General features: G+C 38.6%; 1 protein-coding gene and 1 long non-coding RNA gene across 2 annotated transcripts in view; both read left to right on the forward strand.

Moving 5' to 3' along the window:
• The first annotated feature begins 165 nt into the window (after positions 1-165).
• PDE6D (phosphodiesterase 6D) overlaps positions 166-15,768 on the forward strand; it is a 45,019-nt gene continuing 29,416 nt past the window's right edge. Inside the window, exon 1 of the mRNA XM_017678325.3 lies at positions 166-414. Coding sequence (XP_017533814.2) covers positions 365-414 — 50 coding nt within the window. The 5' untranslated portion in view covers positions 166-364. The remainder of the gene's footprint in view (positions 415-15,768) is intronic.
• LOC118968220 (uncharacterized) overlaps positions 425-15,768 on the forward strand; it is a 40,586-nt gene continuing 25,242 nt past the window's right edge. The window contains exon 1 of the long non-coding RNA XR_005055757.2: positions 425-1,134. This is a non-coding gene — a long non-coding RNA (uncharacterized lncRNA). The remainder of the gene's footprint in view (positions 1,135-15,768) is intronic.

Consider the following 15,768-nt stretch of genomic DNA (forward strand, 5'->3'; position numbering starts at 1 on the left):
GCAAACACTAGGCAACAGCGCCGAATGAAAAATTTGTCCTACGGGACTTCCCGGGGAGGGCCCTTCCCATTGACGCTCTTCGTTCCCTGCGAAGCCGCTGAGTGTTTCTATTGGCTAATCAGTATGCCAATCCCCAAGGCGGGCTTTCCATTGGCCTCGGGAAGGGCGCTCCGAGGCCAGGGGCAAGGAGAAGGGATCAGGAGCGGGAGCTGAGGGGAGGGAGAGGCCGGTCCGGGTCTGGCCGCTGCCGCTGCTCGCTCGAGGTCTCCAGGCCCGCTTGTGGCTCTGTCCTCGGCTTCTGGGCACCGTCTGGGAAGCTCCGCCGGGCCAGCGAGGGACAGCCGCGCGCGGCGGCCGCCGCATCATGTCAGCCAAGGACGAGCGGGCCAGAGAGATCCTGAGGGGCTTCAAACTGTATCCGCCCGGGAGCGGGGCGGGGCCGGGAGGATTTGGGAGGCGGCCGCTTGCTGAGGAGACTGGCCGGGGGCCGGGGCCGCTCCAGGTGGGCACCTGGGGAGGAAAGGCACGGCGTCCCGGGCCCGCGGCGGGACCCGGCGCTGCAGGCGGGGAAAGGGGCGTCCTGAGGGAGGAAGGGGACGCTGACAGCAGCCCCGGGATGTGGAGGTGGAGGAGCCCCGGAATGGGTTTGGGAGAGACGCCGGGAGTCGGAAACCGGTGTAGGGAGGCCAGCTTGGGTCCGAGCTCCGGCCCGCACCCAGAGGCCGGGAGGGGGCAGCGGCCCGCAGTGGGTCGGCCCAGCCGCTGCTTTGGTGGGAAGCCCCCGGCCCACGGGGGCGCGCAGGGAAACGTGACTTGGAGTGAGTGACCGTGTGGGGGGCAAGCGCCAAGCTTGCGTGGGACTCCCTCGGGTGCCCTCATCGTCCCACCCCCATCTTGTTTCCACAACTTCTCCGCCTCACTTGTGGCTTCTTCCAGGGCTGGAGCAGAGGAAGGTGGGGAACGAGGAATCCGAGTTGGACCTCATCTTAGCTCTGTCTTGGCCTTTTGAGCATTGGATACGGTCGCTGCTTCTCCCTCAGCCCCACAGTTTACTTTCCAGCGAAATGAGGACCCTAAACTTGTGCGTGAGGTGCCTTGAGGTGTTTTGGTCTTGCACCGGGACTTCTGGCAAAGGTATCTTGACTCACTCGCCTTTGTTCGGTTAACGCGGAGACTCGATGGAGCTGTCCAGCAATTATTTGATTTCGTGGGTGATACGGTAGGATTTAGTCGGATGTAGACATCAGTGCCTCAGGCCTCGTGGTGCCGCTCATGCCGCCTTCCACCCCTAAGGTAGTGAAGAAGCCTCGTGTTTTAGCGGAGTGTCGTCTGTACCCATATGATTCTGATGAAAAAACGCAATCTTGTACATTCCGATTTTACATTTTCTTGCTGAGCTTAATCTGTTTTTACATCTTATTCATACAATATGGAACATTCTTAAATCCCTCTCTCAGGGAAAATGTGTAGTCATCACTTTAGGACTCCTTCCCTGGAGGTTTGGTAAAGCGCTGTTCTCCGAAGTGCCTGTGTGTTTTCATGCCCATTTCACCTCTGCAAATGTTAATTGCTTTGTCACAATCAGAAACCAAGTTGGTAGTAAATTTTAAAACACAACCTGCAAAAAAGTTACAGGAAGTTTTGGGTGTGCATGAAAATTTTCAACTAGAAGCTGACCTATGCCTTTTTAATGACAACAGAAGGCATTCTCACCTTTGCCTGTGGACGTACATGATAAACTTTCAGTACTTTTATGTAGTGAGGTTTAGTAACAGCGTCTTTTATATCTTCATGTGCCTTTCCCTGTTTCTTCTCATAATGGTGCCTGTAAGTAGATAAGGACAGCTGAAGATTTGGAAAGCTATGACATGGATTTTATTTTTCCACTAAGTTGTTTATATTGTTGCTTAACATGTATGCTGTAGACAGTAAAATGGAGACTGAAGAATTGAGAGATTTCAGAAGCAATGTCTGTCTGATAGGAATTGACATATTGCTGAAAACAAGAGTCTTTTAAGTGACTTGAATAAAACAAAGGGAAAGTTTGAACTCACCTTTAGTCTTAGCTCTTCAACCTGTTGAGAAAGAGGCTAAGGGACAAATATGGAAAAGAGTAGAAAGCAGAACTGCATCAGCCCACTAGAAGGGAAGGTGAATTAACCAATGCAGTGAGGATGTTAGTGTATCAAGAAACAGGCTTTCAGGGAAAGTTTGACCTGTGCTGATTAATCACGAGGAAAGCAGCCACGTAAAAAAGTTAGCATGGGAGCAATGGGGTGCTCATCGTCTCATAGCCTTATTGGCACCCAAGGGTTAAGAGACAGAAGGAAAGGAGTTCCAGAATTTGGTACTACCTTCAGGAAAAAATTATACTAATGTTTTAGCAAGAAATTACCTATTGTCTACCTTTTATTGGGTAACTTGTTTTTCTGAACTTTATTTCAGAGTATGTATTTCTGTAAGAAAAGTTTTTACTACAAAACAAAAATGCTGTTACATTCTCCTATCAACAGTGTTGACAATACTCATTTTCCACATTGACTGTGTGGGTCTTTTTTATTTTTGCCTATTTGGACAACAAATGATATCTTGTTTTAATTTGTATATCCCTGAATACCTAGATCCCTGGAGAGGTAATATAGCATAGCAGTTAGAGTTGAAACTGAACTATAGAGTCTTAACTGCCTGTATTGGAATATCAGCCATGTACTCCTGGTTGTGTGTTCCTGAGCAACTTTAACCTCTGCCTCAATTTCCTCATCTGTAAATGGGGATTGTTGTGAAGTTTAAACGAGTTGATATCTAAAGCATTTAGAAAAGCACGTGTTACCTAATAAGCATTATGTACTAGCTATTATTGTTCTCAGAGAAATTACAAAATCTTATGTTTGACCATTTATCTTCTGAGCTGCTTGTTAATTTTGCCTTTGCTCATTTTACCATTGAATCGTTTACTTTTCTTATTGCTTTGTATGTGTTTTTCATTTTGATTTCAATCCTTTGCCTGTTATATATGTGGCAAATATTTTCTCTCAATGTATTGCTTGTCTCCTTTTTTGTTGAAAACTTTAAGTTATCATTTCAGATTCATCAGTATTTTCCATGTGGTTTCTACATTTTGTGTCTTACTTAAAAGAACTTCCTTATCCCAAATTTAATTAAATATTCTCTGTGTTTTCTTGTCTTTTTAATGTTTAGCTCTTAAATCTACCTGGAATGTATACACACATGGTATGTGATAGAAATCTAACTTCTGCTATGTGGGTAGCCAGTTGTCCCAGTACTATTTACCACCGTTTTGAAATGCTATCTTTGTCATATACTAAATTTCCATAAGACATGGGTTTATTTCTTAACTAGTTCTGTTTCATTGATCCATTTGTCTCTTCCTGTGCCTGTGCACATTGGTTTAATTATTACAGTTTAATGATATGATTTAGTATAGCTTACAATAGGATTAATATGTCGTGAACAGAATGTATGTGTTTAAAGTCATAGTGTAAGGTCCCTATGTATATTTGTGTCCCTTTCATACACATAGAATCTTGCCATATGCCCGTAATAGAGATTCAGTAAGTATGAATAACATACTTCATAAATCAGGGATAATTTTGTGTCTCAGAGAATTCAGTGTAAGCTTTTGTATTTGCCATAATTTATTTCAAAAATAAAATATTTGTAAGATTTCTTTCTTGTATCACATCTATCCCACCCCCTTCCAACTCATGCACATTAGGTGTATTATATTTGTTTCTTGTTTGTTGGAAGTATAACATTTCCTAATTGAAAATTAAAGTTATTAATAAAATATTAACCTGGAGAACAAATGTGATTCTCCTGCAAAGGTTTTGAATTTGAGTATTTTAAGAAGCCGATACAGAGATTGTGTTTGTGAATATATGTTCCCCATTTCATTCATTCAACAAATGTCTGTTAGGGGACTTCTGTACAGGGCACTGTGTACTTGAAGGATACAAAAGTGACTAAGCCACAATCCCTTCTTTCCAGTAGCTTAATCATCCTTATGTCTTTTTAGAAGGGATATCTTCAAAAGCAGTGCATTTTTAAAAATAGTATTTAACTTTTCTATTATAAATTCCAGCCACTTAGGAGGGATCTTTGTTAATATTTTAATATAACCTTCTAATTAGCTAAATCATTTGCTCTTAAAAAAAATAAGTATTACTTTGTAACTTACTTTTTTCACTTAATAATATATTTACCATCTTCATAACTTACTTTTTTCACTTAATAATATATTTACCATCTTCATAATTTCCAAAGATGGTTACTTTCAGTTGCTTTCCATGATCATAGATTTGTCAGAATTCTCTTACACTAGTCTTTTAGTATCATCTGTAATGCACTGTTCTATTTGAATCACTTTTCCTCAACATAAATATGTAACTTTATAAATTAATATCAATAAACTGGCAACTGCCTTAAGAAAGGATTATGCTTTTATGATTTCACTATTTTAATCCATCTGGAATTTGCTTTGTTATAAGGTATGAAGTAGTGATTTAACTTTTTTTGAAGATCACCTAATTTTCCCCATTTGTTTATATGTGTGCTTGTACTCCAGATGTTAATATAACATCCAGAATATAAATGGCTGCCTACAAATCAATAAGATAAATATTTAACTCAAAATAGGCAAAGGATATGAACAAACAGTTCACAGAAGAAAAATACAAATGACCAATGAATAAATTGAGGTGTTCAACCTTATTAAAACAACAAACTATCCCTTTCTTCTCAATTAATTAGCAAAAATTTCAAAGACTGATAATATCAGTTGACAGCTATTTGGGGAAAGGACACTTCATTTGCTCTGTATGTGTGTATGTGTGTGTGTAGACATTATGGAGAGTAATTGGTATCTATCAAAAGCTTTTATGTAACTGCAGTAGAGCATGGAGCACTGACAAGAGCATGGACTCTAGGTTCAGACATACTGCCTCCACCATTGTGACCCTAGACGGCACTGAAACTTTGAATGTCAGTACCTATATCATTTCCTCAAATGGTTGTTAAGAGAATTAAGTAAGACTGCATATGAAGCTTAGTGTGGTGCCTGGCACATAGTGAAAAATGCTAACTGCTGTTATTGTTTTATTAATAATTATTAATATATTAATAACAATAATGTTAGTATGACTGTAAAGCCACTTACTTTTCTGAGATATAGCCAGTGCCTTCATACTAGTATTCTTTTCTTATTGAGAAACTATAATATTGCTGTTTCGCCTCTTTGAAGAAATGATTCAACTAATAAGCATTGATATATGTTTAGTGTTTATCTTGTTTTCTGGGAACTAATTACATTCCAATTTATGGCAGGTTAGCAAAAAAAGAACTAGTTTGGCTCAGAATTTTTCTGAAAACACTTTTCACTTGTGCTCTTGCATTTCCTCTCCATAGTTTCAACCAGGGTCCCCTGTATCCCCTTTCTCATAGTACCTTGATCTTTGACTTTAGTTCAAGTCTAAAGTAGTTGGCTTTACATCTTCTATTTACTTAGATTTCCTTATTAAGAATAAATAGTACACTGTTGAACTTTTCTGAATGTCAATATTGCCTAATAGATCCTTTGGCCAAGTGTTAAAAATAAGCTTGAGGTTTATGATTTATTATAGATTTATTCCCTAAAATACAGTTTTTGTCTGTCAACCCAAATTTTGGGAAGCAGCCAAAACCTACTACCTATACAGCCAGTGAACATTGTTGACCACAGATTGTCTGGTCATGGACTTGATGTAGACTATAATTGGTAGTTTATTTTCTAGGATCCTCATGCGTGGACTCTGAGAGGTTATTGTTATCCTGAATGGATTAAATGAATATAATGTCCTATTGATTGTGTTATTTGGGAATTTTTAACAGGCATTCCTGCTTTCACATTTTGGGGGGGAATTTGGAGTATAACTAGATACTTAACAGTCTTCTTCAGACCTTCTAAATTTCTTTCCAGGATTATATGTATGGTTTATAGTGAAACTTTATAGTAACTTCTGAAAAAACAGAACATGGTTAAGACTCTCATGGAAAATTCTGGATGTGTCATCACTGTATTTGATAAAGGTCTAGCATGGTGCTGATGGTCGGCAGGTCTAGGTTCTTAGTTGGCTGTTAGCCTCACAAGCCTCACTCATCAGCATTCTGTATCCACATGATGGAGAAGGACTTGACCTCTGAACATATGGACCTGTCCCTGTCCTGAGCTTTAGGAACACAGGAAGGGAGTTTAAAGGCCATCTCATCGAGTAATCTGTCCCATCCATTGTTTGAATGCTTAAAACTCAAATTGTCAAGATTTTAAGAGCAGCATTCTTTCTTGCTTTTATCTGCTGATAATTTTGAAGCTGAGAGGAAAGCAAATAGATTTTCTAACAGTCCAGTATCCATAAACATTTCGGTGGACTGGACTAAAGAAGCACACTGTATGTGGCAAAGAAGGTGATAGTCCCAATGTAAAAACACACATGAGGAACCTGTTTAGTCCACAGTGTGGGTGGGCATACCTAAGGGAGCTGATTCAGAGGAGAGGCAATTGAAACATGCCATATGTACAATAATGGAGAAATGAAGTTTGACCTGAAGGTGAAAGAGCTGGACAGTGGGCATGAGTATTTCTTCTAAAATTTAAAAAGTGTTCTAAAGAGGAAGAATTAAATGTGTTCTGTAAAACTCTCAGAGGAAGTACAGACTCAAGGGTAGAAGTTTACAGGAAACAGAGCTTATTTAGCCCAGTTTCTAACAATTAGAGTTACCTGGAAAAAAAACAAAAATAAAACATTTTCCAGATGTATTTTAAGCAGCAGACGGATGCCTGTTCATCAGGAGTATTGCATAGGGAAATTATGTATGCATCAGATGAGATGTTAGAGTAGATGATCTCCAGTACTCAAATCCTTTTCCAACTCTGCAACTTTTTGATTTGGTGACAACCTTTCTTAGTTAACAAGAATTCTTTTTAGCAGGTATTTCTATTAAGATATGTGCTACACCTAAAATAGGCAAAACGTTTTTTGTGAATTGATATAATTAAAGCAAGATACCATTTCTTTTTTGTTTTTCAGACAACTCTTTCCTTAGGTACTCCATAGTGATGCAGTATTTTCGTTAGTGTATTGTGGATCCACTGATTCAGTCATGAAGAGCAATTATTGCTTCTGAATTGAGATAAAATCTAGAGAACTAAACATAAATACCTCTAATATAAATAAGACTATAAATATAGCCACAAGAAGAAAGAGGGTGGCCTAATAATATCTGATATTCCTTTAGTCTCTTTCCATTTTTTCAAAGTACTTTAATACATTATTACATTATCACAACAACTCTAAACATTATTATCTTCACATTATTTATGGGAAATTAAGGATTGATGGGATTATCACTCAGATAATGACAGAACCTTAATTTAAACCTTGATTTGTCTTTCTATAAACTTCTGGTTTCTACGGTATACCATGATGTCTTTCCAGAGATTTTTTTTTCTGTATTACTGATTTTGAGTTAAAAATTTTTCTTCAGTGTCTAAGTTACAGATTTGTTTTTTACTTGAAAATTATTCTTTTCCATTGTGGTCATATCCCCTATATTCTTCGTTGTTTTTCCTTAACTCTCAGATACAGAGGGCAGGGTGTAGCCTGGGATGAAGAATTTTCTAACAATTAAAGTTACCTAAAAAAAAGGACATTTTCCAGAAAATATTTAAGTAGCATGTACTAGTCTGCTAGAACTGCTGTAACAACATAGCACAGACTGGCTAGATTAAACAACAGATATATATTTTTCAACAGTTTTGGAGGCTGGAAAGTCCAAGGTCAAGGCACCGGCTGTTTTTTTCCTGGCAGGGGGGCTCCATTGTTGGCTTGCAGATGGGCACCTTCTCCCTGTGTCCCCACATGATAGTGAAAGAATGGATGGGCAGGTTGTAGGAGAGTCATAATTATACCATGTGTGGCACCACTACCTGGATGATGGTTCTGTTTTGAAAGGATGGTTTCTGGAGAAATTGCTCCTAAATGAAAAATACTTTAAAAGGGACTAAACTTGATGATCTGGCCTGATCACTTTCATGGAGTAAGACTTCAGAAATTTAATTTTAAGCCTTTGCTTTTGAGCCATCTTCTGTGCAGAGAGCAAAGGCAGAGGAGCTCTGGCTTTAGTGCTGCCATTCACTGACCATTCATTCAGACGCTTGTTAGCAGGCTCCAGAAGTACTAGTGAATCTGCTAAACCCAATGCAAAAGGGAGAGAGAAAGAGGCACTAATAAGCAGAATACAATGTAATAAGTGCCTGGTGATATAAAATGCTGTGGAACCTCAGGGAAAGAATGACTATTGCTAGAGGCATTGTGGAAGACTTCAGAATTGTTTTTGAATAGGATCTTGAAAGATGAGTAGGCATTAGTATTTTTAAGATACTAGAGAGTAACAGAAAGGAAGGAAAGTGATGGTGTGATAAATGAGAGAAGAGAGTATTACAGAAGGGAGTTGGGATCAATAATGAGTATGAAAAACAAGTCCTTGGAATTGCTGGAAATTTTACTCATTCAATAAATACTTGAGACTCTTCTAAGAGTTCCATGATACTTTATAGGCCATTGGTGATTTTTGTGAAAATAGTAAATATTTTAAGAAACAAATTAACTGTAATCTGCCAAGATTAGAAAATGGCTAATCAATGAGGAAATGAAGTCAACAAAAATAGATTACTCTTTCAGAAAATCTGGCAATTTAGGAAAGCAGAGATTAGAGGGGTAGCTTGAGTAGGTAGAGAAATATTATTAAAGACTGGATATCACTTATTTAAGCTACCCAACTTCATGCAAGTTGCTTACCGTCCACAAAACATGAGTAATGCTTGCCTTATCTGACTTACAGAAACATTATGAAATTTGAGGGAAATAATACATGCCAGCTCACTTTAAAAACCATAGCTCTACAAATACATTATGCTCATTATTACATTTTTACAATTACTTATTTATCTTTGATCTAAAGTTCAGGGTTCCTTTCTATTTTGCAAAGTTCTAGGTTTCATGTTTCAGGGTGTTGATAGTGCCAGAGTTTTAGTGATTGTTTTTGACTCCATCTTAAACATCTGAAGCCTATTTTCACAATTTCAGGAAGTAATTGTGGCTATTGGAGTGAAAGCAAAGGACACACACACATGTCCCATGGAAAACCAAAATCATCTTTGGCTTTGCTTTTATTTTTTTAATAGAGTTATAACTTGAGGAAGTTGATTTCCCTCTCAATACTATAACATTTTTAAAAACTATGTAAAATTCAGGATTTCTGAATCTGAATTTTAATACGATTCAGAGCAATATCCCTGTGCCTCCACATAACATGTTAAGAACCAGTGGCTGATCCTTTTGGGAATGCACCCTTGGGAAAAGGCCTTGTATTATCTCTTCTTCAATCAGGAGGTTCTGAAAAGCAAGAAAATGCAAAGGGAGTCTCTAAGACTCTCTTTGGCTCCTTTCTAGCTTGCTTCTGACCAGTTTCAGGCACATAACTGCACATATCAGTAGATTAACAGACCTAATAGAAAAAGAAAGTTTTGTTTAATTGTTTGACATTGCTAGTGAGAACTGTGTTATGTTTCAAATAGTGATCTTTTTCTCATTACTAAATTACTTGCCTCCACTGTACTCCAAGCCAGTTTGAATTTTGATTGTATGCTTTCCAAGCAGAGTACCTTTGCCAGGGCCAGAGTATTATTTCACAGGGAGATCACCACTGATTAGAGTGCTGCATATTATGTTTCAGGGATACTGAAACCTACTTTCTCAGGGATCCATTTATATTTTCTCACCTTGTCCCCCATAAATGGGAATAATACCACACAGAATATCAGTGGGAAATTATTGGATAGAGAAAAGATGTTTAAGTGTCTGTGAATTAGAATTGGTTCTTAAGATTGTGCTAAAAGGTAGGATGCTCAGTAGAATCAGTGCTAGTGCAGAAGCCTAGAAGGAAGGCTTTGACAGAAGTGGTTTTAAGAATTAATAAAGGTGGAAGTAAGAGAGGGAAATGAGTTCAGAAAGTTAAGAAGAAGGAAAGTTTGAGAAGAGAAAGATGAAGGCAGAGTGTTAGAAGAAGAAAGAAAAAGAAAAGGCCACAACCAAAAATTAGGAAAGCAGACCAAAGAAAGGCATTCTGCTGACAAAAATGCTCAGGGTACTACTAAATAGAAACTCTCTTTGTTTACTGCTAGTCACTGCAGCTACTTCCACCCCAGAGGAATGAGAAGGGAAAAGGTTTTCCTTCATGCCTGTGACCCTGGAATTGAAGCTTTGCCTCATATTGCTCTGGTCTGCCATGGGAGGCATTAGCATACATCATTATGTGCTTCGTCAGACACTTTGCCTGAAAACTGTACTTACCTAGAAATTCCTCAGACTATAGGTAATGAGCCACATGCCCATATATCATTTACAGGTACTCTGCCAAGTCATGAATTCAACTTAATGTAGAATGGGCTTTAAAATTCCAATGTTTTTGCCTGTAGTTTGGCTGACTGATTTGGCTGTTCTTTGGGAGAATGGGGTTTTTTGAGTTTTGTTTTGATTTGTTTGCTTTTTGTTTTTTGCTGAGCTCAAGCTCTCAGTTGCCCTTTCCACAGCCTGCTGAGCCCTGAATGAGCAACTTTGTGGTTTGGCTCTGGACTCCTCAATGAGCCTTGCTTTCTGGTTGCTTGGTCTGAAAGAGAAAATTCTAATCAACCCCTCTGACAGTCACTGTGGCTCAGCACATATTTGAGGGCCAATTATGTGCAGAGCACTGAGAAGAGAAGAATAAATAACATAGTGCCAGTGGAATTTGACTTGCAAACTTACATGTACAGTACATTGTACTAAGTACTGTGATGCAGGTGTAAACAAGTGTACACTGAGGAGGGATCAAATAGCTTTGCCATGGGGTGTACCAGGGACCACAGTCAGAGAGGAGGTTGACATAGCACTGGGTTTTTAAGGAGAGCACTGGAGAGTGTGATGTACATTCTGAGCAGAGTGGAATAGTTTGTGCTGAAGTACAAGAATATATATCTCTGGGAGGTATAGCAGTTGGGTGTGACTGGAGGATAGGGTGCATCTGGGGCCTCAGTTAGGAGGTGACTGAAGAATGGAATGGATGGCCGAGCCTGGACTCAATGTCTTCCTCCTTGATTATCCTCTTGACTTCTTTACTTCAGGTTTATTCCTGTTGATATTCTATTTTTTATCAAATTGTCCTTTCTACTTGATGATCCTTTCTTATCTCACCACTCTCTATAGTTCTTATAACCTACTATTAACATATAACCCTTTTTTTAAAATCAGCTTTCCCCAGACCTATTCATAAAGACTGAACTTTATATGTTCTTCAGAAATATGTATGTCTGAGGATAGAAGGACTTTTTTTATTGGACCCTTTAATAGGATTAAACTGAGACCGTATCAAGAGCAGAGGTCTTGTCTTTCTATCCTCTGAAACAGTGCTGCTTAGACTATCACTAGTAAAGGGCCAGGTTGTTACTTCTAATACTTCACAAACCAATATTTTTATAAAATAAATAAAAATGAGTTATTAGGAAATGACATACAAAATAAAAGTCAAAAAATTTTGTTAGACTCAAACAAATTACTCTGCTAAATTTCTGTTAAAAACTTTAAACCCTTATCTTGTTACAGCCTGTTAACAAATGGATTCACAAGTCAGCACCAGTCTATGGGCCGCATTTTGAGTAGCACAGCTATAGAATCCCCACACAATTTGTGCCTGATACACAGCAGAACGTGAGTGCATGTTTGGGGAATAAATAGGTGAATGAGATGATTAGCATGATTATAGTAGGAAGGAAAAGATGTAGCAGCTCTCTTTGGAGATTTGGAGGGAAATGATGAAGTGAGAAAGCAGAGTCCTACAATAAAGTCGCCCTTTATGTAAGAAATTTTTTCTCATCATTCTCTCTGAACAGTGACTCTTTGGCTCTCTTGCAAGGCAGATAAATACTAGTAAGTCACTTGCATTAATTTCTGGGAATAATAATTTTGATCTTGCCCAAATATGTAAAACTTATTCTAAATATCTGCAGAAATATGTCAACTCACTTAACCTGAACTAGCTCTCAGGAGCAAATCTACAATTGGCTAGGATTTCAAGTACTCACCACTGCTCTTCACGTCAAAGCATTTATCCATGTTGTAAAATAGACCATACTACCAAATGCTTTCCCTGCCCTAGATTTTCTTGTTTCCATAGATTTTCTTTTCCTGCCTTAGATTATCCTTGTCTTCTCAGAAGTTTAGCTAGAATAAGAAGTCTTTTTAACAAAAACCTTCTAACAGACAACCAGCTTTCTCTGTTGAGATAACTTCAGATTGCTTACAATACTGCAAATTTTTAGTTCTTAAAAGCAGATTATAAGGTCTTGAATCGCCTTCAAATAAGAGAAATTCGTGGTTTTATTTGGGATAGGAAAGCAAGTTGACTTTTTAATATTCAAACACATAGGTACATTCAAAGCACTCAAATAATATTTGAGTACAACTTAAAATAGGAAAGTTTTATGATCATAAATGGAATTTTGTTTCCACGGTGGATCAGTATAGCATTGACAACTTCATACATCATCCTCATTGTCTGTTAACCATATTCCAAGAGAATGTTGTTAGGAAAGGCAGAAGAACCATTGCCATGGTGTATTCTGGGGGTCTGCCAGGCCCGTCTCACCCTGTCATCAGTTCTTCAGCTCTTCTATCTCTGGACGCCTGCCCTCACAAAGATGCCCAGGACCCTGAAGCTTCCAAAAGGCACTTCTTTCCAGGAGTATGTAGTGTGGACAGATCTCTCTCTCTCTCTGAAAGCTAGTTATGTTATTTACTAGTTGTGAGTTCCTAGAAAGGGAACTTTTTTTACCTTTTGAGAGCACTGCTGTTTCATGTGAGTGTCAGTATTAAATGAAACGAGACTGAAAATAGAAAACAGAGGGTCTCTTAGTACAGTGCTTGGCATATATATTGAATGTGGGTACTCAAATGTTAGTTCTTTTAACCTGTCTTCTCTTCCTTTGCAGACTAACTTTAAGCAATGAATGTAGCCAGATACCAGATAAAGCTCGAAGTACTGTTCACCTTTTCCCTGGCCTTATACTGTCTGCAGTTATCAAGTTAAACAAGACTGTTCTGAGGCTAGCTATGAGAAATGCAAGACTTAGGGCTTTGTCTGCATTACTGATGAACCATAGATTAAGAATTATTGACCTTTGTAGCTATCATTAGGCTAATACAATCAATGGGGTTTCCCTAAGCCTTTGGAGATTTTATAGAAATGTGGAAGAAAGACCAGAACCTCAGTCTTGCACTGATTTCTGTTCTCTCAATCCTGACTGGACTAGAATGTCCACCCACACTCCTTACCATTTGAATGTGGAAGGGACCTGTGAAATACCTCTCAACTGATGCTAGATCTGTCATCTGACACTGTTGCAGCTCTGTCAATTTTATAGTTTTGATGTGGTTCAATAGTTTCTGAAAAGTTTGCCTAAGCTAAAAAAGAGTGTCTCTAGTCATGAAACATGTCCTCTTTGTAAATGCGTCTTTTACCCATCAAGGATATAAAAGATCGAGAATCAGGGACCCCAGATGAGTTCTGACCTGTGGAACACACTAACAGCATAATCTGAGCTTGTATTCTACAACACCAAAGTCATCATGTATTCTGCATTTTTTGGAAGTGCCTTTCCAGCCTCCTGTCCTGGATAGACTACTTGTCCTGTACCATGAGCTTGGGGATCATGACTTGTTCATAATCTATTCCCCAGTCTTGAGTATAGTCTCTCCCTGGTACAGGCTGGGCATACAGGATAGCTAATCATGTCAAAGAAATACTAAGAGCATGGATGTTGAAATCAGGCAAAAACCAACTTTACTACTTACTGGCTTCATGGCCTTTGAGCAAGTTTCTTGCCATCCCTAAACCACAGATTCCTCACCCATAATAGGGCTCTAATAATAATGCCTACTTCATAGGGTTGTAAGGATTAATTTTTATATGGCTAAAGGGCTAAACCCAATATCTGGCACTCAGTACATGATAGCCATCATCATTATACAGTAATCAGGTGCTGAATATAAAGATCAATACTACTGTTATAATTGCTCATGTTTCTGTCAAAGAGTCATACATCCAAGAGATGTGTAATGTGAATCATCTAACAAAAAAATTCATTCCATTTCTTAGTAAAATCTTTCCCTTTCTGTTCGTTCAAGCATAAATGTACTTAGATATGACCCATTTGATAAGGAATGTCTGATAAAATGTGCCAACTGATTCATATAATTCTTCCAGATAATTATATATGAAAGTTTCCCTATTTTATTGTTTTGAGAAATTATTTTGAAAGAATAACGGTCTGTTAGTGACTTGTGAATATTTTATATTAAATATGTGTGTTGTTGTTCTGAAAGCTGTACTAAACATTTCCAATTTCCATGGGAAAGCCCTCAGGAAAAAAAAGCTTTTCTCCCCCCTTTTTTTTTTGGTTACAACTCTAGTGAAGTTTAGAAATTCGGGAAAAGGTATTGCCAACAAGCTGCAAGGACATTCATGTTTGAGCTCCTTATTGTTCTTTCTGCACACAAAGAGACATTTAGGCAAGTAGTCCATGTTTGTTGTTGGTTCCTGAAGCCCTCCCAGGGGAGACTTATACTCCTGGGGTCTCTGCTCACCGTCCCAGGAGGGAATTGAAGGGAGATGATTATTAATCTACACAAACTTCAGTGTATTAGCTTTACTGGTTCCCAAACATGTTTTTGGCAGAGAAATAAATTCTGCAGATGCCCTTATAGTGTTTCTCTCTCCCTTTCCATCGTTATAACCATGGGTTTTACTTTTTCAGTAACAATTTTATAGATGTTTAATCTTTTTCTCTCACTGCCCACCTCTCTTTTCCCTCATGCTTGCTTGCCCTCCTTTGTGCACACAAACTATATGTTCCAATAACTGTTTTCCTGTGAAAAATGTGTTATTTCAGACTTTCTTTCACTTCCCTAAAATCTATTTCCTAGAAACATCTTTTAATTCCCAGTATCAGTTATTTGTTCATCCTCTGTAGACCACCCCTCCCTATCTGGCGGTGTAGAATATGGGCTTCAGCAGCTATAATTTTTTCATTCTGTTCTTTAAAAGAGTTTTCTTTCCCAGAACCCTAAAGCCACTCAAAAGTATCGTCTCTGGGCCAGTAACACTGGCATCACCTGGTTACTGGTTAGAAATGCAGAATCTCAGGTCCTACCACAGACCTACTGAACCAGCATCTATGTTTTTACAAGACCCCCCAGGTGATTTATATGCACATGAATTAAGAAAACATTGCAATAAATCTCTTTTTTTTTTATTGTCTCAAAGGAGGAAAAACTGTCAAGTAGGGGCTCTTACCCCTGACTGTTCAATGGAATCACTTGAGGAACTTTGAAAATTACTGGCCTAGTTGCCATCTCCAGAGCTTCTGCTTTAATTGGTCTGGGGGTGGTCTAGGCACTGGGAGTTTTAAATGTCCCCAGGGGATTCTATATGCAGCTAGGGTTGAGGACCACTGTTGTGCATGAATCTTATAATATGCCCTAGTTGCTTCGAATGCCATGCATATGTCAATCAGTGTAAGACTAATGACCATAAAAACTATATATTTTACAATTGCATTTATTGGGAGGGAGTAAATGTACATAGAGAAGAATTCAAAATATATATACCAAAATAATAAAT

This window comes from Manis javanica, chromosome 12 (assembly GCF_040802235.1).
Source record: "Manis javanica isolate MJ-LG chromosome 12, MJ_LKY, whole genome shotgun sequence".
NCBI lineage: Eukaryota > Metazoa > Chordata > Mammalia > Pholidota > Manidae > Manis > Manis javanica.